The sequence below is a fragment of the Lycium barbarum genome, chromosome 8 (assembly GCF_019175385.1).
Source record: "Lycium barbarum isolate Lr01 chromosome 8, ASM1917538v2, whole genome shotgun sequence".
Classification (NCBI taxonomy): Eukaryota; Viridiplantae; Streptophyta; class Magnoliopsida; order Solanales; family Solanaceae; genus Lycium; species Lycium barbarum.
The window spans coordinates 9,458,154-9,480,000 of NC_083344.1; the positions used below are offsets into that span (position 1 = coordinate 9,458,154).

Genomic DNA, 21,847 nt, shown 5'->3' on the forward strand with positions numbered 1-21,847 from the left:
TTGCCTCCGATTCTAAAGTCATTTAAAAATTTCTGATCCCGTTAGTATTTGGATTGTTGAATTTCATTAATACAAAATATAGTGGAAAGTCTTCTCATACCTTCGCTCAAGGACCCTCTTATTATACCTTCTAAGCTAATAGATTACTCAAACAATCAATTGCTTGTTTTCAAGTATTTTTTTACTTACTCATGTCCTCGATCTGTTCGGAGAAAATTGATCCAGCAGCCATGACACAGACATGTCTGAGTGGAGAAATATCTAGGCTTATGTACTGAAAAGAAGTTATGTTGTGTTTGTGATTGTAATGGTTCAAGGTTTCTCACATTTAAAAGTTTTTTGATGTTCCTCTAGGGATACGCACTTTCTATGTTTTCTTAATGGAACAACATACTTGGTGGGTTCACGGTCTTTGAAAGTGGGAAGAGATTTATGATATTGTACTTGCACCTAATAATTATGATCACTATTTACGTGATTTGTATCTATCTATCTATCTAACTTCTTGTTCTCCTTATGAGACGAGAGATTTCATTATTTGACTTGAGTGATACATTATTTGACTTGAGTAAAGGAAACAATTGTTGTAGAGCAATTAATTAAAACATCACAAAATTATTCTTGCATAGAATCCCAGAAACAATTCTATTCAAAACAAAAGGAAATTAAACACTCAAAAACCAAAGCAAAATTTTCAAGTTTGAGATCAGCTCTCATTGACAACCCTGAAATCTGATTAATGCTTCTACAATGTGAATGTCTTCAAGTGGTTCACAACAGTGCCCAGATTTGCCATTTTATTTTTCCACTAATAGCTAGTTGATTCTCCTGTTTCACCCAAATTGTAAGACATAAATAATAATTAGTAGTATTCAATAAAAGACGATAGATTTATCAATTATCTAAATTAAAGAATAATTATAATGCTTACTTAATGGTGAGAGTCATTTTCTATAGAATTACATTTAACTTCATATTCGTTGCTCCAACCAATACTGAAACAGTTTTGATAATTTTTAGTATTCAAAAATTTTCGTCAAGAAACTCTCCAATGTGCTTTATTATTATTGCAATTGCATGATATATGTTTTTGAAGTTATTTTCATTCACCTACTAAACACCAACAAATATTTTTTAGGAAAGTATACCCCATGAAAATCAAAATAATCACTTTTGTCATACAAGATAAAATCTCAGCCATAATTAAATTACTTATAGCCAATTATTTGTAATTGACTTTTATTAGTAAGTTTGTGATGTAAAAAAAAATAAAAATTAAACCTAATACTAACAGATGTCCGGCAGAATGAGTAAAATCAATTAAAGAAATGATGATTAGGGATTGGGATCTTGTTACCTCTGCTACTATGAAAGAGGATATCATATATGCTTGAAAAGCTTCATAAAAAATCAGATCTCTTCCAACCTCTCCACGCCTTTCATTCTCTCTGGAATCTCTTTTAGCTTTGGACAGTGATGGATACCAAGACCTTTGATCAGAGGCATTGCACTTGTGCCTAAATCCCATATTTCTAGGTTCTCAAGATCTTGAAGACGAAGGAACTCTAGTTGACTGAAGCTGTTATCACTGCAGGTAATTTCTTCTCCAAGATAAGCTCCTACTAATTGGAGATCCCTTAGGTTTGGCAACATTCCCAGAATAGGCATCAGATCTTCCATGAGTTCTGGATACTCAAGGAACATCATTGTGATTGAATTTGGAAATGGGTTTGACAGGGGCAGTTTTTCTAGTCTCCCATATAACCCCAATTTCTGGAGCTTTTGACAAGAACTAAGAAATTCTAGGGCTCGGAATGATTCACGAGTTAGTTCACACCCCAATTGGAGAGTGCTAAGGTTTTTCAAGCTGCTAATGTTGTTTAGGGAGTAAGATTTCTTAATATCATACAAGTTTAATTCTCGAAGATTGACTAAATCAATAGGGTTAAGATCTCGCCACTGATCACAACAAATGACTCTAAGAACTTAAAGACTTGTGAGGTTGTTTATATGTTGGAGAGGTTCTGAATAATTAACGTCTAAATGTCTTAGATTTACTAGGTTAGCTATCTCAGGAGGTAGTCGGGATGCTCTATCAATGTTTTTAACCAAGGCGTGGAGTGTCAGTAAATTTTTGAGGTTGCCTATGGAGGAGGGGATATCACATCTACCTGTAAAGCCTAAGTATCTGAGGCTGTACAAACTTCCTATGGCATCTGGTAATGTAAATATGTCAGAACCAATCTCCAAGTATAGCACATATAAATGTTGGAACATATTGCGGAACTTTATCCTATCCAGCTTAAGACCTTCTTGATCAAAGAATGTAACTGACCTACACAAATTTATTTCCTCCATGCATTTTAATTTGCTCACTTTTGACTTTTCGCATTCTTTGGATTTAATAAATCCCACGTGGATATATGCCATGGTATTGAATATTTATTTTCTTCTCATGTATACACTTGTGCACTTCTATTTTAATTTTCCGACACATATTTATTTCCTCCGTGCACTTTTACTTTTCACGTTATTTAAAAATTAATAAATGAAGTACTCCTTCCGTCCCATATTACTTGGCCACATTACTATACTTGACTTTTCACGTTCTTTAAGAATTAATAAAAATGAAGTACTCCCTTCGTCCATATTACTTGGCCACATTACTAAAAATATATATCTATTTTTCTATTCTATATTTATCTTCTTTTCTATTTCTATTATGCCCATTTTTCTTCTTTGTCAACACTTTAAACTGAAGAGAGGATGAACAATAGCAATGCAAATTTGTATCAAAAGTTATTTTAATGCTCCTACACATAACTTGTTCACCTTTGACTTTTCACGTTCTTTGAAAATTAATAAATAAAGTATATATTTTATCATAATATCCATAATTATTGGTATATAGTCTCAATAGCCTCAGAAAATGATTTGAAATGAATAATTAATGTGAAGGGTAAAATAAAAAAATAAAAAGATTTTTTCTTTCCTTGATATGATAACGTCGACAAGTAAAAGTAAAGGGAGGGGGTGACATTTATTCCCGTTTTCCTTCACTGTCAATACTTTACTTATTTACTCTCCTTTGCAATCTCTGATTATTGTTTCTTTACATTTATAAAATGTATTACATTATATTTTCATTTCAGAATTAAAATTTGGTGATTAATGATATAACATATATCTTTCTAATTTTGATTTCTTTGTAACAATTAATATAAAAAGTTATAATATATTTTTTAATAAATTTAATAAAAATATTTTAATCCAATATACAACAAAATGGTTCTTATGTTTGGATCTGAACAGTTACTTAATTGAAATGGATATCAACTTGTTGGTATACATATAAAATATTAAAGAATTTAAAAGAAAACATTTAGAATCAAAATATTAATTTTCCCTCATATTCTTACTAATTTTCTTTTACATCAATGAACAACTTTCATTGTCATGATAATGATAAAAAAGTCCGCCTCTTTTTATCTCAAAGACTTTTAATTACAACTAAAGTGATGGTACATAAAATACATTTTGTATATATAATAACAATTAGAATGTTTTTACAAGTTATTTTCAAAATACAAACCTTAAAGACTGACTAATTAAAGTGAATAGACATGTTCGGCCCGTGCATCGCACGGGCATGTATTGCTAGTATATAGATAACTATAGTGGTTATGACTTAAAATTCTAAGGGGCAGTGATTAAAGGCGGATTCAGGATTATAATTTTATGGGTTCAGTACTCAAGTTTTAATTACTAAACCCATCATCTTATTTAAGTTATGGGTTCATAGTTCAATATTTACAAAAAAGAAATCTATTTTACATAGAAAATCTAGGTCTAGGCTAAAAGTTACGGGTTCATTTGAACCCATAACTATTACTCCCTCCATTTCAATGCATGTGAACCTTTTCGGATTACGAGGGTCAAATTTTATAACTTTGATTGTAAATTTTAACATAGATTTTTCAAATTGGTAAAAATAAAATTTATATATTTATAAAATACAGAAAAAGTACTATAAGTCATGATAATTTATAATTCAAATAATTTAGAAAAAATATAAGAAAAACGTGATCAAAAAACCATCTCGTGGACTCTCCAAATAAATTGAACGGAGGCAGACAGTGGCAGTGACCATCATCCAACTATCGCGAGATAGAGCGAACCCATAGGATACATCATAATTAACTTCATTAGCCAATCGATAACTAAATAATAGGGGAAATTTAATAAATCTCAACATATTAGTCATAGATAACAATATCTGAATCATCTTCCCATGCTGAGAGCATAATCCTCAACAAATACATAACCCGTAATGAAAACATCTAAGAATCTCTACCAGACAGACCCCGCATGATAAGTAAAGTCTAAGAATTAAAAAGCATAAGCAAGGATCTGCATTTAAGCAGTAAAAGAGAGTGAATGAAACCATTTTGCAGAGCAGTTAATTAAAAGATCACAATTTGCAGAACAATTAATTAAAACATCACAAAATCATTCTTGCATAGAATCCCAGAAACAATTCTATTCAAACCAATTCCACACACTCAATAAAACCAAAAATAAAAGGAATTAAACACTCAAAAACCAAAACAAAATATTCAAATTTGAGATAAGCTCTCATTGACAATCCTGAAATCTGATTAATGCTTCTACAATGTCAATGTCTTCAAGTGGTTCACAACAATACTCACATCTGCCATTTTATTTTCCACGAACAACTAGTTGCTTCTCCTGTTTCACCCAAATTGTAAGACATAAATAATAATGAGTATTCAATAAAAGACAACAGATTTATCAATTACCTAAATTAAAGAGTAATTATAATGTTCACTTAATGGTGAGAGTCATTTTCTATAGAATTATATTTAATTTCATATTAGTTGTTCCAACCAATACTGAAGCAGTTTTAATAATTTTTAGTATTCAAATTTTCATCAAGAAACTCTCCAATGTGCTATTAATATTATTATTATTATTAATTTGTAATTGTAAGATATATGCTTTCAAAGTTATTTTCATTCACCGACTAAACACCAACAAACATTTTTTAGGAAAGTATACCCATGAAAATCAAAATAATTACTTTTGTCATACAAGATAAATTCTCGGTCATAATTAATTTACTTATAGCCAATTATTTGTAATTGACTTTTATTAGTGTTGGTGATGTAAAAAAATAAAAAAATAAAAAATTAAACCTAATACTAAGATATGTGCGGCAGAATGAGTAAAAGCAATCAAAGAAATGGTGATTAGGGATTGGGATCTTGTTACCTCTGCTATTATGAAAGAGGCGAAATAGGATATCAATAATCAATTCTCTCCAACATCTCCACGTCTTTGATTCTCTCTGGAATCTCCTTTAGCTTTGGACATTCATGGATACCAAGACCTTTAATCAGAGGCATTGCACTTGTGCCTAAATCCCATCTTTCTAGCTCCCAAAGACCGCAAAGACGAAAGAACTCCAGTTGGCTGAAGCTGTTATCACTGCAGGTAATTTCTTCTCCAAGATAAGCTCCGTCTATTAATTGGAGATCCCTTAGGTTTGGCAACATTCCCAGAATAGGCATCGGATCTTCCATGAGTCCTGATCTCTGAAGGATCGTCATTGTGATTGAATTTGGAAATGGGGGCAGTTTTCCTATTCTCCCATATAACCTCAATTTCTGGAGCTTTTGACAAGAACTAAGAAATTCTAGGGCTGGAAATTCTAGTTCACTCCCCAATTGGAGAGTGCTAAGGCTTTTCAAGCTGCTAATGTTGTTTAGGGAGTAAGATTTCTTAATACGATCCATTGTTAATTCTCGAAGATTGACTAAATCAACAGGGTTAACATCTCTCCACTGATCACAATAAATGACTCCAAGAACTTGAAGACTTGTGAGTTTGTTTATATGTTGCAGAGGTTCTCTGTATGGAATGACTAAATGTCTTAGATTTACTAGGTTACCTATCTCAAGAGGTAGTCGGCAGTAGATTCTACTAGGATAATGTGCATCCAAGGCGTGGAGTGTCAGTAAATTCTTGAGGTTGCCTATGGAGGAGGGGATATCACATCTACCTGTAAATCCTAAGTATCTGAGGCTGTACAAACTTCCTATGGCATCTGGTAATGTAAATATGTCAGAACCAATCTCCAAGTATAGCACATATAAATGTTGGAACATATTGCGGAACTTTATCCTATCCAGCTTAAGACCACCTTGATCAAAGAATGTAACTGACCTTAAGTTCAATCTGGAAAAATCAAGAGTGAGGTACCTTTCTCCTTGACCATAGATGGTATGTCTGCTACATGAGGAGGGTATGGAATGCTTTCTCGGACCATAAGTGTCAAAGAAGTTTACCTCCAATGCCTTTTGTATGGCAAGATCCCGAAGTAGATCATGAATCCTACATTCAGAAACTTCTTCCCAAAATGTCTCTACCACTTGAACCAAGCTTCGCCTTATCAGCTCATTTAGGATGTCTTGAGCTACATCCTCCATTCTTTCTTCTCCTCTTGGTATCAATCCATCGGCCATCCACAGCCACGTTAGGTTTTCAGCATCAATCCGACGATCTTCTGGAAAAATACCGAAGTAAAGAAAACAGCGTTTGACCACAGTTGGCAAATCATTGTAGCTCAGTGATAATATGTCCGAGATTGCAATGAAGTCATCTTTCACACGGTTCCAAAGGTGTTCCTTCACCCTTTCCCATTCATTTAGACCCTTTTTATGTGAAAGAAGCCCGCTTAGTGCAGCAATTGCAAGAGGTAAGCCTCCACATTTTCCCACCATATCCCTAGCTAGCGTTTCCATTGCTGGGATCATTGCCTCAACGTCGAGTAGTTTCCTGCGAAAGAGGTCCCAACTTTCTTCTTCTCTGAGGAAACGAAGGTTGTAGGGAAGACCGTTGTCATCTGCTCTTTTGGCCACATCCGCATTGCGCGTGGTAATAATAACTCTGCTTCTATTATTGCTATCTGGAAGTGCTCTTTCCAGACTTTGCCATGCTTCTCTCTGCCATACATCATCCACCACCACAAGGTATTTTTTCTCTTTCAGTAGATCCTAAAGGTGCTTTTCTAGATCTATGATTGTCATCTTTTCTAGCAGATCTAGAGTTTCCCTGTCACGTCCTTGGATGGATTTGATGATATCCTTAAGGAGATCGATGGTGTTATACTGTTGAGAAACACATACCCAAGCACATGCATCGAAGATACCGGTTAGGCTAGGGGAGTGGTAGAGATGTTTTGCAAGAGTAGTCTTGCCTAACCCGCCCATGCCATAAATGGAGATGACGGTTCGGCGTGGCTCTTCTTTGACAAGTTCAGCAAGCAATCTTTCTACGACATCCTTAAAGCCAACAAAAATCTGATCTTGCTTATCCATATAGGAGGTAGTTCTCCTCAAGCCAGATCTCTGACTGTTTGGCCTATAATTATTTGGTCCTTCTCCTACATTATTGATATCTCTAATACCATAAGTCTCTCGTTTGCAAGAGATATCCTTGATTCGCTGCTTGAGGGATTGGATCTCCTTGCTAACGTTGTAGAATTTGGTCTCCTTCCTGCAGATGCAAGCGCAAGCCTTCAGACGACTAGCAAGTCCATCGCCATCACCTTCAGCAGCCTTCAGACGATTAGCAAGTCCATCGCCATCACCTTCACCTGCCTCTAAGCTGTAAGTCTCTAGTATATGTCATACCCCTTTTTAACCGGGTTAAAGTAAAAGTACGACATATTGGAGATTCATGTTTTTGTTTGTTTTATTTGTTTTAAGGAGTCGCCACCTAATTATTTTATGGTGAATTAGGACACCTAAAGTTTATTAAAGTTATGTTTAAAGTTAACTCTGTTTAAGGTCTGCGAAACTTAAGATTCTAGGTAAGGGTTCAACTAATCTAGAAGGAAGGTATTAGGCACCCTCTAAGATCCATTAACAACGGTTAACCGACCGGACTTATGTTAATTAGGCTAAATATAAATATAATATTGTGGAAAAGAAAATAGCTTTGTAAGTATTGCTAAAATTATAGATAGAAATAGAATGCTATTTAAAATAAGATTTGTAGAAAAATAATGATTTGGGTAAAAGAAGATTCTGAGTGTTAAACGCGAGACTAAAAAGATGTTGCTACAGGCCTTAAATGGAAAATATAGTAATGTTATTCAAAATAAGATTTGTAGAAAATAGGGTAATTTGCTTTTAAAAGACAATTTGACAAATGTGATATTTAAATAAAAATGATGTTATATGAATAGGATGGCATAGAAATGCCTAGAATTATATTCTTAAATATTATGAAAAGGCCATAAGTTTCTTTCTATTTTTTTTATCACTCTTTACTTAAACAATTTCGGCTAAAAATATATATAATTAGGTAAATCTTGAAAAAATATATCTCATGTGTTGGTGAGGTTTTGAAATTCCTAAGCTAGTGAGAAGGAAAGAATAATTCCTTTAACCCAAACCATGTAGGCATGCTAGTTAAAAATCAATTATTCAAATGAATGTTATAGATCCTACAAATAGTTTAAAAGAAAAAAATAAAAATAAAGTGATTGTAATTTATGGAATTAACTACCCATTACTAAACTAAAACCCTTAATGTCACTAAGGTTTATCTTAATCAACAAACAAAATGTTAGTCATACAATACACATTAAATGCACACGAAGAAATAAAAATGAAAGAGTAGATATAATGTAAATGGGCTCCGCCCATTTGGGAATGCTGTTGTCTGCTACTGTTGGGCTTGGCCCAGTGATGATGTTGAGTCCCAAATCTAACGACAGCATAGTCTCAAAATGAGACTACTCGGGCAGTGGGAGTCTTTATGAAGACTCCGTTTTGCTCCAGAGTGTGCATGTAAAGAAATAAGAAATAAAGATAAAGATTAGCGAGCAATTCTTGCACAAACCATATCTTGCGAAGAACATGAATAATTTAAACACAAGTCCTTTCCTTATTTGAATATCTTTCTCAGAGTTCAAACATGTTTTTTACAAACCAAATATGAATGCACACGAAAATCCAAAGATATGGCAATTGCATAGGCATGAGCTAGTATAAATCCAAACCATTATGTTGCAACAATGTTTAACCAGAATGCTAAAGACTAAGGATTAAAATGATATCTTACAGCAATGATATTCTCACATAGATCCTTAAAGGTCACAGTTTATATGTAGGGGAATTAAGGCATGATATTAGATATAAACTTAGTTGTCTTCAAACATGGTAAGAAAATTTATGTATTCTGTTCAAATTTTAACTTAAACTCATCAGTAGGAACTCAATACATGAATAAAAAAAAACTTCAGGCCAAGATTTCTAGAAATATGATTTTTACTGTATCAAAATGCTGGCCAAACCATATCTACATACAGATAATAACGTGTTCTACAGAGAGTTTTCTATCAAAAATACAGAATACATTTCACAATTTGCATTTATACACAATACAGATTAACGGAGAAAACACACCTATAACTCTTTTTTTATACTAGAAAAAGTGGAGCAAAACGACAACTATTATATTTCAACAACGGATTTGAACCCTATAGATATACGGAAGAGCATACTAATGGATTTATGAAACATTACCAAGAAAGCAACTATTTCATTAACATCATGACACAGTGTCTTCTAGAAAATATGATTTCAATTACATAACATCTTAAACATGAGAAGTTCAACTAAAAAAAAAAACCTTACAGAAAAAAAACAAAAAAAAAAACAAAGTGTTTTCGCTTAGGTATTTGGTCGAACACCTAGTAGTCACATTTTAATACTATATCATTTGAAACCAATTTACCACAACATATGATTCCTAAAACATGACAGCGGCAAAAAAAGTATTTTAACATGTGATTCTAACAAAAACCATGAATATAGAATGACGATTTAAGTCAATGGTCAAGTAAGATGTTGTATACTTATTTTTATTTTTCACTATCAGAACACAAAAGAAATTAAAGTTAAACTAACAATACGTCCATGACAGTATAAATGCAGATTCAACCGAATTTATAGAAATCAAAACGAAAGGAAGAGAGGCGACTGACCTTTTTTGGGTGCAGCGAACGGGTATGAGTCTCGGATTCGTACTCGAACTCGAAGAAACCAATTAAAATAACAAGAGTTTCCAAACAAAAAATAGAGTAATTATTGGCAGTTCTTTTTCCAGTCAGACTATCTTTTGGTTAAAATCTGTATTTGTAGGGTTCTTTTTGTTCCAGATCCTTCGATCCCCTTGATTTCATCTTTCCTCTCCCTTTATAGAGTGAGGAGAGAGGAGCGTATGAGAGAGAGGAAGCGGGGAACAGGCGTGGTGGAAGTGTCAGGGAATATGGCACAGGCGTGGTTGTGGGGAAAACGTGAGTGGAGGGGGTGTGAAGGGGTGAGAGAAGGAGGGAGAAATGGGTGAAGATGAAAGGAGAAAGAGAGGTGGCTGCCTCTTTGGTTGAAGGGATTAGGGTAAATGATGAAAAATGTTAAGTGGGCCGGTCGGGTTGGTTAATGGAGTTGGGCTGGACCAGATAAAATTAAAACATGGGCTGTTCATTTTGAGTTGGGGCTGGTTATTTAAAATGTGGGCTGATTAATTGGGTAGGGGAATAACATTGTATTTGTATTTTGGGCCATTAATTTGGCTGAAAATTGTTGATCCTTCCTCCTCTGTTTAATTATTTTTGGGCTTCTAATTTAATAACTGGTACAATATATACTATGTAAAGACAATTAATAATTAATATGTAGAAAAATAAAGATTTTGCAAAGTGTTGTTTTGTAATTAATTTAACGATTCCAAACCCCCCAAAAAAAATGAAATGATGACGAATCATTAAAAAAATTGTGGTAAAGTAATACTCGTAATGTTAAAAATAAAGGTAGCGAAAATAATAGTAGTGAAAATAAAGTATTTAGCTCGTCAATAAATTTAGACGCCCGAGTGAATAAAATTAAATAAAGGAGGGACAAAATTGGGTGTCAACAGATGCCCCTCTTCGACCGGAGATGATGTAAGAATCTTCGGGCGAAGAAGTTGACGTAGTAGCCAATTTTGTTTGGACCGACGAATATGAGTTTGTAAGAAAGTACGGTTTAGGAAAATTGATGAAAAATATTGTGAGGACCGAAGGAATTATGGAAAATTATGGCCGAATCTCAGTTTTGAGTTGCCTACATATCTCGGGCTGCACGAGAATCAGGCCATGTGTAGTTCGAAAGTTTTTGTGGATTCATAATCTTGCGGGGGTTGTAGACAGGTGACGCGAACGTTCAAGAATGGAACATATGCTTATAGCCTCCTAATTATAAATGTGGCGCACAACACACCTTTAAGTAGGACTCTACTAGGCACGATGTAAATTCTTCAAAGATGCCCCAGTGTTGAGTTATGGAAACGTTGGGGATGTAGAAAGGAATATGAGATTGTGAAAAGAGTTGATTGAAATAGAGTTTTAGTGGGAAATATGGAAGAGAAATTGACCTACGTGTCACATGTTTGTGGACGTAGGCGGAGTCGAGTTCGAGAGTAGATCCGTGACCTTTGCTTGTGAGTTTGGTACTCCTCTTCAGCAAATTTGCCCCAGTTCACTGCGTAAGATAAAGTTCCACGTTGTGTTGCGTCTCTGCAGGTTGTACTTTCTGCCAAAACTGAAATTCATGTCAAAATTAGTAATAAAGTTGAAATTGTAAAATTATAAAGGATAGTAAATATGAGTGCGGGCATGAAGATGAAGCCGTGTGGCCAATGCTGTCTCTGGTTGTCAGCAGGGACTTGAATGAATGTGTGATGTGTATGCCGAGGATGTGATAAGGTCTCTAGTTGCAGTTAAAGATGATAGTGATAAGGCCTCCGGCTGTCTTCCGGGACTTGTTGATGTCTGCGAATTTCAAGGTAAAATTGTGAAAGTAGGAAAAATAGATGATGAAATAAAGAAATGAAGTGAGGAGTAAAGTAAGTGTATAGCCGTTTGGCTTATGCGAGTGAGGCCGTCTAGCCATGCGATGTCTCCGGTTGTCTTCGGGGACTTGATGATGCGTCTCCGGTTGTCTTCGAGGACTTGATGCTATGTCTCCGGTTGTCTTCGGGGACTTGACAATGTGTCTCCGGTTGTCTTCGGGGACTTGATGATGTGTCTCCGGTTGTCTTCGGGGACTTGATGATATGTCTCCGGTTGTCTTCGGGGACTTGATGATATGTCTCCGGTTGTCTTCGGGGACTTGATGATACATCTCCGGTTGTCTTCAGAGATTTGATGATGTGTCTCCGGTTGTCTTCGGGGACTTGATGATACATCTCCGGTTGTCTTCGGAGGCTCAATGATAATTCCTATAAAGTTCAGGATAAAGTCGTTAATGTTGGTAAAGTAGATGATAAAGTAGAGGGTAAAGTCGTAGTGTAGCCGTCTGGCTTATGCATGTGAGGCTGTATAGCCGAATGATGCCCCGGGTTGTCTTCAGAGACTTAATGATGATCCTTATGCATATGAGGCTGTATAGCCAGATGATGCCCCCGGTTGTCTTTGGAGACTTAATGATAATCCCTGTAAAGTCCAGGATAAAGTCGTTAAAGTTGGTAAAGTAAATGATAAAGTAATGGATAAAGTAGGGGGTAAAGTAAGAGTGTAGCCGTTTGGCTAATGCGGAAGAGGCTGAATAGCCAACTGGTGCCTCCGGTTGTCTTCGGAGATTTAATGTTGATTCCTGTAAAGTTCAGGGTAAAGTGGTTAAAGTAGGTAAAGTGAATGATAAAATAATTGATAATGTATGGAGTAAAGTGGTAGCATAGCCGTTTGGCTGATGATGTTGACGGTATTGTGATAGGCTGAATTAATGACGCGTGATCCTAATTTGATTCGCCTTTAACCTACAAAACAGGTATATTTGTTAATGAAATCATAAAGTTGTTGTGATAAAATAAAATTAAAGATAGAGTTAGGAATAAAGCTGTTTGGCTTTTGAGGCGAGGCCATAATGAGCCAGAGGATGCTTTTCGATCGTGAATGATAGACTTGGATGTTGATCCCGCGGTCTTTTAATTCCTGCACTCAAAGAAAAATTCTTAGTTTGGGAGGGGGGAAGTTGATTCGTGTTGACTCGAAGCTTGACGTTGTTGGCGCTCCATTCGTCTTGTTCGTTTGGATCTTGTGATCTCCGTTCAAGCCTTGGTAGATGAACAGTAGTGAAAACAATTGCAGGAAAGTGTTTGATTTGAAAGGTAGGTATGTAAGTATATGTATAAGGAAAGATATATACGCAAGTATATGTATATAAGAAAAGATATATATGTAAATGTATATATACGTAAGTTATAAAATATTCTGCCAACTTCAGATTGTGACACTTCTGAAACAGTTGAAAAGTCATTTGTTTATACTATTTCTTGTCTGGTAGCCTTAATATTGTCGAGGCACAACTGTTCTTTTATCTATATTTTTTCAAAATATGCCCCAGTTTTGGGTTCAGAAGAATATGCTAAATTTATGTTGTGGTGTGACCGAACCTTATATAGGTTGCCTACGTATCCTTCCAGGGAATCAGGTCAGAACGTAGTTCGTAAGGTATATAAGAACGGTTTAAATTTTTTAATAAGGGACCGAACCCGATCTGGATTGCCTACGTATCCCGCCATGGGAATCAGGTCAGCGTAGTTCTGTTATATCTATGGTAAAGGATTTGTTGGATTTTATCTAGGTGTGACGGGTTCATATGTTAATAGTGTATGAATCCCGCCGAGGGAATCAAGCTCTGTGTGGTTTTCTTTGTGTAAGGATTTTTCGGATTTCCTGTTATAGCACAACCGAACCCTATGTGGGCTGCCTACGTATCCCACCACGGGAATCAGGTCGGAACGTAGTTCGTACCCATGCTGTTAAGGAAAGGTTGCGAACTAGGTTGTCTTACCTAATGTCGTACTTTGATTTCTTCTTGGATTGCTAGCTTTCAGGCTTATGTTATCACCTATCGGCTATTTCATTTTTTTTAGTGGAATCTTGTCTTGTCCCCTAGTTTCTTTGTTACTCTCTCGAGATGTATGTTGTCTATTCGTTCATTTCATGTCACAATCATAGAATTGACGGATTTGATAATTATAGTAGAAAATAATAATAGTAGATGATTAAAGAAAATCAGAAATGCATTCATAGATTTGCAATCCAAAAGATGAAGCAAAGCAACAAAAGTTTTGAACATGATTCAAGCCTTTAAAAATAAAAGTTCACTACATGTTCAGTCTACCAAGACTACCGGCGTATCAGAGACGGAGTACAAGTCCAATTCTTCAGAGTCTCTCCTGATTCGGCGCCCTATATTGTTAGTGCCTTGGTGTTGTGAGTAGTTGTATTAGATTGTTCCCACGGAAGCGACAAAGTTGATGATCTGGCCATTTCCAACCTTCTGATTGACACACTGGATTCTTTCAAAACTTAGCATCTTCGTGAGCAGGTAAAGGATTGTTGACCACATTGGGTTTAGCTTCAGCGAGCTGGATTACTCCTTCCTTAATCAGGGCTTCGATTTTGTTTTTAAGCCCATAACAATCTTCAGTGGCGTGCCCAACAACTCCAGAGTGGTATGCACAGCGTTTGGAACCATCAAACCATTTTGGGATAGGCTCGGGAATTTTCCCTTCAATCGGTTGTATTATGCCTGCTGCTTTCATTCTTTCGAACAATTGAGCCAAGGGTTCAGCGATCCGAGTGTAATTACGGGTGTTTTTGGTGTCAGGGTTCGGATGGGCTCTAGGTATAGTATGTGGTCGATTTTGGTAAGTTGGAGCTTGGTTGGGTTTATACGGACGTGGGTTTTGATGTGGAGGTGCTCGGGGTTGGTAGTAGTTAGCTTGGGTGTTGTAGACAGGGTAAGGAGATAGTGGAGCTTGGTAGGGTTCAGGGTAGTGGTAAGGGTAGAAAGGTTGTTGTGGGTGGCTTAAGTATGGAATGGCTTGGCTCGGCTCATGCCTTTGGATGTTCATGACTGCAGTGACATCTTCTTTCTTCTTTTTAACCCCGTTGATAGAACCGGATTGAATAGCTTTGTTTATTGCTTGTAAAGCAATAAGATCCTGAATTTTCCCCGATTTGATTCCTTCTTCTAAGGCTTCTCCCATTCGGACAACTTCTGTGAATTTTTGTCCCATCATACCTATCATTTTCTCGTAAAATATGCCAGCCTGGCATTCAATGAAGGTAGCAGTCATTTCTCTATCATTCATCGGAGGTTGAACCCTGGCCGCTTCTGATCTCCAACGTAACGCATACTCGCGAAATGTCTCAGCTACTTTCTTGGTCAACTTAGTCATGTAGACTCTATCCGGCGTGATATCGGTGTTAAAACTGAACCTGTCCATAAAGTCTTGTGCCATGTCACTCCAACCCCGCCATTTACGGACGTCCTGTTGTGTATACCAAGTAAGTGCTTCGCCGGATAAGCTTCTTATGAAGAGCTTCATTCTTATGTTCTGGTCTCTGCCCACTCCAACCAGTTTGTCACAATAAGCCCTTAAGTGTGTATGAGGGTCGCCTGTTCCATTGAATGTATCAAATTTCGGCGGTTTGTAACCTACGGGTAAATCGACGTCAGGTTGAACACAGAGATCCTCATATTCTACACTCTTAGTTCCTCTAGCAACTTGAAGGTTTCTCATTGCTTCTTTGAGACTGTGGATCTCTTTTAGCAATATGTTATCTGCCCCTGCCTTTGCATCCTTTTCCATTTCTTCGTATTGATCTACCTCGGGTTGGAACCTGACCGTTACTGGGTTGGTAAAGGCTTGTGTTTCTGTGGCATATACCGGAGGAACATATTGTGCATTTGGGGTGACAATGTGTGCCCCTTGTAGATGCTGGGTTGGATAAGTTTGGATGGTGGGGGTGTTTTGGACTGGAGGTGGTGTGTTATAAGTGGTGTTTGTAGGTGGTTGATTTGGTGGGTTTAGAGGAGTAGTTGTAGGTGGTGGATTAGTGTTGGTGGGCAAAGGAACATAGGGAGTGTGAACTAGCGATTGATTTGGTGGGTTGACGGGTGGTGGATTAGGAGTAGCATAAGTAGTGTAGGTGGGTGGTTGATTTTGTGGAGAAGTATAGTTAGTGTAGGTGGTTGGTTGACTTTGTGGGGGAGTATAGACGGATGTTGGATTTGGTGGATTTGCGGGGGTGATCGGAGGTAAGTTGTTGTTGGTAGGTGCATTGTTTCGGGGAGGAAAATGCTCAGGAACTGGGGATTCGAGTGATGGGAAACGAGGTGGGTCTGGTGCAGTATTTGTAGGTTCAGAAGGTGGACTTTGGAGTGTGATGGATAAATTGGTCAAGTCCCTAACCCGATTTAGTTCTCCACGTAGATTCTCAATTTCTTGAGTCAGGCGGGCGATATGTTCATCCCGTTGAATAGCAGTTCCGTGTTCGGAAGTCTCGGGCGGATCGCTAGAGATCACAATGTTTTCCACACCAGTTGAAATAGATGCGGTTGGATCAGACATAATAATTTCTTTTCCTTGAATAGCCCAACTACCTCGCGGTAATGATGATGTCTTTGACCTTGTAAGGTAAGGATGGTCAGCCAGCTCGAGTGTCAACACGAATCAACTTTTTTGGGAATAAAATAAAAGAAACATAAAGTATAAATGATGTTAGTCTCATGAACATCTCTAGGTAAAGTCAAGATCACGTAAAGTCAAGTAAGACATGTAGCAAATAATTCATCAAATAAAGTCAAACAAGTTGTCAAACAAGTATATCAAACAATAACGCGTCCTAATATGCATGTGACCTCTTTGTGCCAGAGGTAGGCCTAACGTTTGTTTGAAGGATAAAGTGTGTCATAATATGTCATCCCGTTGCTTTGATTAATTAAACAGATTCTATTTCTCAAATAAAGTACAAGATAATGTAATATTTATTACATGTCAAATGAATACAACATAAGGTGTTTCCTAATCTAAATAAAGTAAATAAAATTTCTATGCCTAACTTCTAGTTCCATTTGTGATGCCCTTCGTCATTTGTTGTACTCCGACGCAAATGCATACCTGTCATAGAAACGTCAGTCATTCCCCTCTTTTCTAAAGTTTAATTAATTAGAGCAAATAGTCAATATTTAGGCACAGTTATCCTTCAAACATGCACATAAAGTATGATTGGTATCACTCGGGGTCATGAACCCACTTGGACATTTTGGGTAAAGTCATCTAATGAATTTAATACACCAAGGGTATTAAACCTCCTAGGTCATGAAATGTATGCTCTTAATAAAGGGTGTTGGTTTAGCTCTATCTTAGGCTGACTAAGAACTGGCTTCCTATGACACAAGGTTCCCCCAAGCGGACAACTTGGGAGTGGAAAGTCCGTGGCCGTCGACTGCACCGCTGATCGACTAAATCCAGAAGATCGATCCAACTAAAAGGTAATTTAATAGTGAACGGGCGCGAACCGCGAAGCCGTTTTTAGTGTGTGAATATGTGTGAGTTTTCCAGGAGTGGAAGAAATATGAACGGAATGACAGTTTATCAAAGCAGTAACATATAAACAGTTTATATCAAACAAACAGTTTATATCAAGCAAACAATTAATAGCATGTAAAAACAGTTAACAAACAAATAAAGTAATTAAAATAAGCACACAAAATCTATTTAAACTAAGTCCGTTATGGTTAGAACCTAAGTAAATCCCCAGCGGAGTCGCCAAGCTGTCATACCCCTTTTTAACCGGGTTAAAGTAAAAGTACGACATATTGGAGATTCATGTTTTTGTTTGTTTTATTTGTTTTAAGGAGTCGCCACCTAATTATTTTATGGTGAATTAGGACACCTAAAGTTTATTAAAGTTATGTTTAAAGTTAACTCTGTTTAAGGTCTGCGAAACTTAAGATTCTAGGTAAGGGTTCAACTAATCTAGAAGGAAGGTATTAGGCACCCTCTAAGATCCATTAACAACGGTTAACCGACCGGACTTATGTTAATTAGGCTAAATATAAATATAATATTGTGGAAAAGAAAATAGCTTTGTAAGTATTGCTAAAATTATAGATAGAAATAGAATGCTATTTAAAATAAGATTTGTAGAAAAATAATGATTTGGGTAAAAGAAGATTCTGAGTGTTAAACGCGAGACTAAAAAGATGTTGCTACAGGCCTTAAATGGAAAATATAGTAATGTTATTCAAAATAAGATTTGTAGAAAATAGGGTAATTTGCTTTTAAAAGACAATTTGACAAATGTGATATTTAAATAAAAATGATGTTATATGAATAGGATGGCATAGAAATGCCTAGAATTATATTCTTAAATATTATGAAAAGGCCATAAGTTTCTTTCTATTTTTTTATCACTCTTTACTTAAACAATTTCGGCTAAAAATATATATAATTAGGTAAATCTTGAAAAAATATATCTCATGTGTTGGTGAGGTTTTGAAATTCCTAAGCTAGTGAGAAGGAAAGAATAATTCCTTTAACCCAAACCATGTAGGCATGCTAGTTAAAAATCAATTATTCAAATGAATGTTATAGATCCTACAAATAGTTTAAAAGAAAAAAATAAAAATAAAGTGATTGTAATTTATGGAATTAACTACCCATTACTAAACTAAAACCCTTAATGTCACTAAGGTTTATCTTAATCAACAAACAAAATGTTAGTCATACAATACACATTAAATGCACACGAAGAAATAAAAATGAAAGAGTAGATATAATGTAAATGGGCTCCGCCCATTTGGGAATGCTGTTGTCTGCTACTGTTGGGCTTGGCCCAGTGATGATGTTGAGTCCCAAATCTAACGACAGCATAGTCTCAAAATGAGACTACTCGGGCAGTGGGAGTCTTTATGAAGACTCCGTTTTGCTCCAGAGTGTGCATGTAAAGAAATAAGAAATAAAGATAAAGATTAGCGAGCAATTCTTGCACAAACCATATCTTGCGAAGAACATGAATAATTTAAACACAAGTCCTTTCCTTATTTGAATATCTTTCTCAGAGTTCAAACATGTTTTTTACAAACCAAATATGAATGCACACGAAAATCCAAAGATATGGCAATTGCATAGGCATGAGCTAGTATAAATCCAAACCATTATGTTGCAACAATGTTTAACCAGAATGCTAAAGACTAAGGATTAAAATGATATCTTACAGCAATGATATTCTCACATAGATCCTTAAAGGTCACAGTTTATATGTAGGGGAATTAAGGCATGATATTAGATATAAACTTAGTTGTCTTCAAACATGGTAAGAAAATTTATGTATTCTGTTCAAATTTTAACTTAAACTCATCAGTAGGAACTCAATACATGAATAAAAAAAAACTTCAGGCCAAGATTTCTAGAAATATGATTTTTACTGTATCAAAATGCTGGCCAAACCATATCTACATACAGATAATAACGTGTTCTACAGAGAGTTTTCTATCAAAAATACAGAATACATTTCACAATTTGCATTTATACACAATACAGATTAACGGAGAAAACACACCTATAACTCTTTTTTTATACTAGAAAAAGTGGAGCAAAACGACAACTATTATATTTCAACAACGGATTTGAACCCTATAGATATACGGAAGAGCATACTAATGGATTTATGAAACATTACCAAGAAAGCAACTATTTCATTAACATCATGACACAGTGTCTTCTAGAAAATATGATTTCAATTACATAACATCTTAAACATGAGAAGTTCAACTAAAAAAAAAAACCTTACAGAAAAAAAACAAAAAAAAAAACAAAGTGTTTTCGCTTAGGTATTTGGTCGAACACCTAGTAGTCACATTTTAATACTATATCATTTGAAACCAATTTACCACAACATATGATTCCTAAAACATGACAGCGGCAAAAAAAGTATTTTAACATGTGATTCTAACAAAAACCATGAATATAGAATGACGATTTAAGTCAATGGTCAAGTAAGATGTTGTATACTTATTTTTATTTTTCACTATCAGAACACAAAAGAAATTAAAGTTAAACTAACAATACGTCCATGACAGTATAAATGCAGATTCAACCGAATTTATAGAAATCAAAACGAAAGGAAGAGAGGCGACTGACCTTTTTTGGGTGCAGCGAACGGGTATGAGTCTCGGATTCGTACTCGAACTCGAAGAAACCAATTAAAATAACAAGAGTTTCCAAACAAAAAATAGAGTAATTATTGGCAGTTCTTTTTCCAGTCAGACTATCTTTTGGTTAAAATCTGTATTTGTAGGGTTCTTTTTGTTCCAGATCCTTCGATCCCCTTGATTTCATCTTTCCTCTCCCTTTATAGAGTGAGGAGAGAGGAGCGTATGAGAGAGAGGAAGCGGGGAACAGGCGTGGTGGAAGTGTCAGGGAATATGGCACAGGCGTGGTTGTGGGGAAAACGTGAGTGGAGGGGGTGTGAAGGGGTGAGAGAAGGAGGGAGAAATGGGTGAAGATGAAAGGAGAAAGAGAGGTGGCTGCCTCTTTGGTTGAAGGGATTAGGGTAAATGATGAAAAATGTTAAGTGGGCCGGTCGGGTTGGTTAATGGAGTTGGGCTGGACCAGATAAAATTAAAACATGGGCTGTTCATTTTGAGTTGGGGCTGGTTATTTAAAATGTGGGCTGATTAATTGGGTAGGGGAATAACATTGTATTTGTATTTTGGGCCATTAATTTGGCTGAAAATTGTTGATCCTTCCTCCTCTGTTTAATTATTTTTGGGCTTCTAATTTAATAACTGGTACAATATATACTATGTAAAGACAATTAATAATTAATATGTAGAAAAATAAAGATTTTGCAAAGTGTTGTTTTGTAATTAATTTAACGATTCCAAACCCCCCAAAAAAAATGAAATGATGACGAATCATTAAAAAAATTGTGGTAAAGTAATACTCGTAATGTTAAAAATAAAGGTAGCGAAAATAATAGTAGTGAAAATAAAGTATTTAGCTCGTCAATAAATTTAGACGCCCGAGTGAATAAAATTAAATAAAGGAGGGACAAAATTGGGTGTCAACAGTATAGCGACAGAGTCATTAGCAATCTCATTAATTTCAAACACCCATCGTCGAACTGTATGATCTTCAACTTGCTTTTGCTCTGCATCTTTGAGGAAAGACTGCATGAAGAGCAGCTCCTTTCTCAGCCACATCACATCCTGTCTCAGACTTCTGCGCAGGGAAACTTCCTGTATGAGGAAATCCCCCAGTTTTTGAACTGCATATGACACAAAGGCATCAACCATTTTCAAGAGTCTTGATATTGAGTATACTCAGCTGAAAAAAAAGATTGGAAGAAAGCTGGAGAAAGAGAAACAGTGACAGAAGCAATAGAGATAAAACTAAGATCAAGTTGAAGAACCTGTAGCCGTTGATTGTGAGTTTGATAAGGGATAAATACTGTTTTTGTGTTAATGAATTGAGTGTTTAAGATGGTCCATTAATAATGTGATTAAAGCATAAAAAATCCGACAGATGAACATGGGGCTTGTGGAAAAATATATGTGGGGAAAAGTTGAAAGTAACAATAATATGTGTTGTACAATGGTCCACCACCTAATAATTTTGTTTGGACAATAATGGTCCACCACCTAATAATTCTGTTTGGACAATAATGGTCCCCCACCTAATAATTCTGTTTGGACAATAATGGGGAAAATGATAAAGAAAAATTAGAGCAATGAAAGTGAAATGTGTACCATTTGACTCATTTGGAAAAAAGAAATATACGATAAAGATGGTATTGATGATCAGAGTTGATCTAATGGCAAAGCTATCAGGAATCATCGATCAGTTGGCATTGCTCTAGTCCGTTGATAATATTTATCTTCTATATAGAATAGGAAAGGCAAAAGCATGATGT

The 21,847-nt window shown here is 35.8% G+C and overlaps 1 protein-coding gene and 1 pseudogene across 3 annotated transcripts; both read right to left on the reverse strand.

Moving 5' to 3' along the window:
• Nucleotides 1-615: 615 nt before the first annotated feature.
• On the reverse strand, nucleotides 616-7,697 carry LOC132607664 (disease resistance protein RPP13-like; annotated as a pseudogene).
• Nucleotides 7,698-14,175: 6,478 nt separating this feature from the next.
• On the reverse strand, nucleotides 14,176-21,716 carry LOC132605892 (uncharacterized). Of its 3 annotated transcripts, none has more exons than XM_060319165.1 (3): nucleotides 21,611-21,716; nucleotides 20,074-21,540; nucleotides 14,176-17,046 (listed from the first exon to the last, which is right to left on the reverse strand). In XM_060319165.1, the coding sequence occupies exon 3, from the start codon at nucleotides 16,495-16,497 to the stop codon at nucleotides 14,440-14,442; it is 2,058 nt and encodes a 685-aa protein (XP_060175148.1). In that variant the 5' UTR covers nucleotides 16,498-17,046; nucleotides 20,074-21,540; nucleotides 21,611-21,716; the 3' UTR covers nucleotides 14,176-14,439. The 3 variants fall into 3 exon arrangements, with proteins under 3 accessions (XP_060175148.1, XP_060175149.1, XP_060175150.1); XM_060319166.1 differs by having other exon boundaries at nucleotides 21,576-21,675; XM_060319167.1 differs by lacking the exon at nucleotides 21,611-21,716 and having other exon boundaries at nucleotides 20,074-21,202; nucleotides 21,347-21,552.
• Nucleotides 21,717-21,847: the final 131 nt, after the last annotated feature.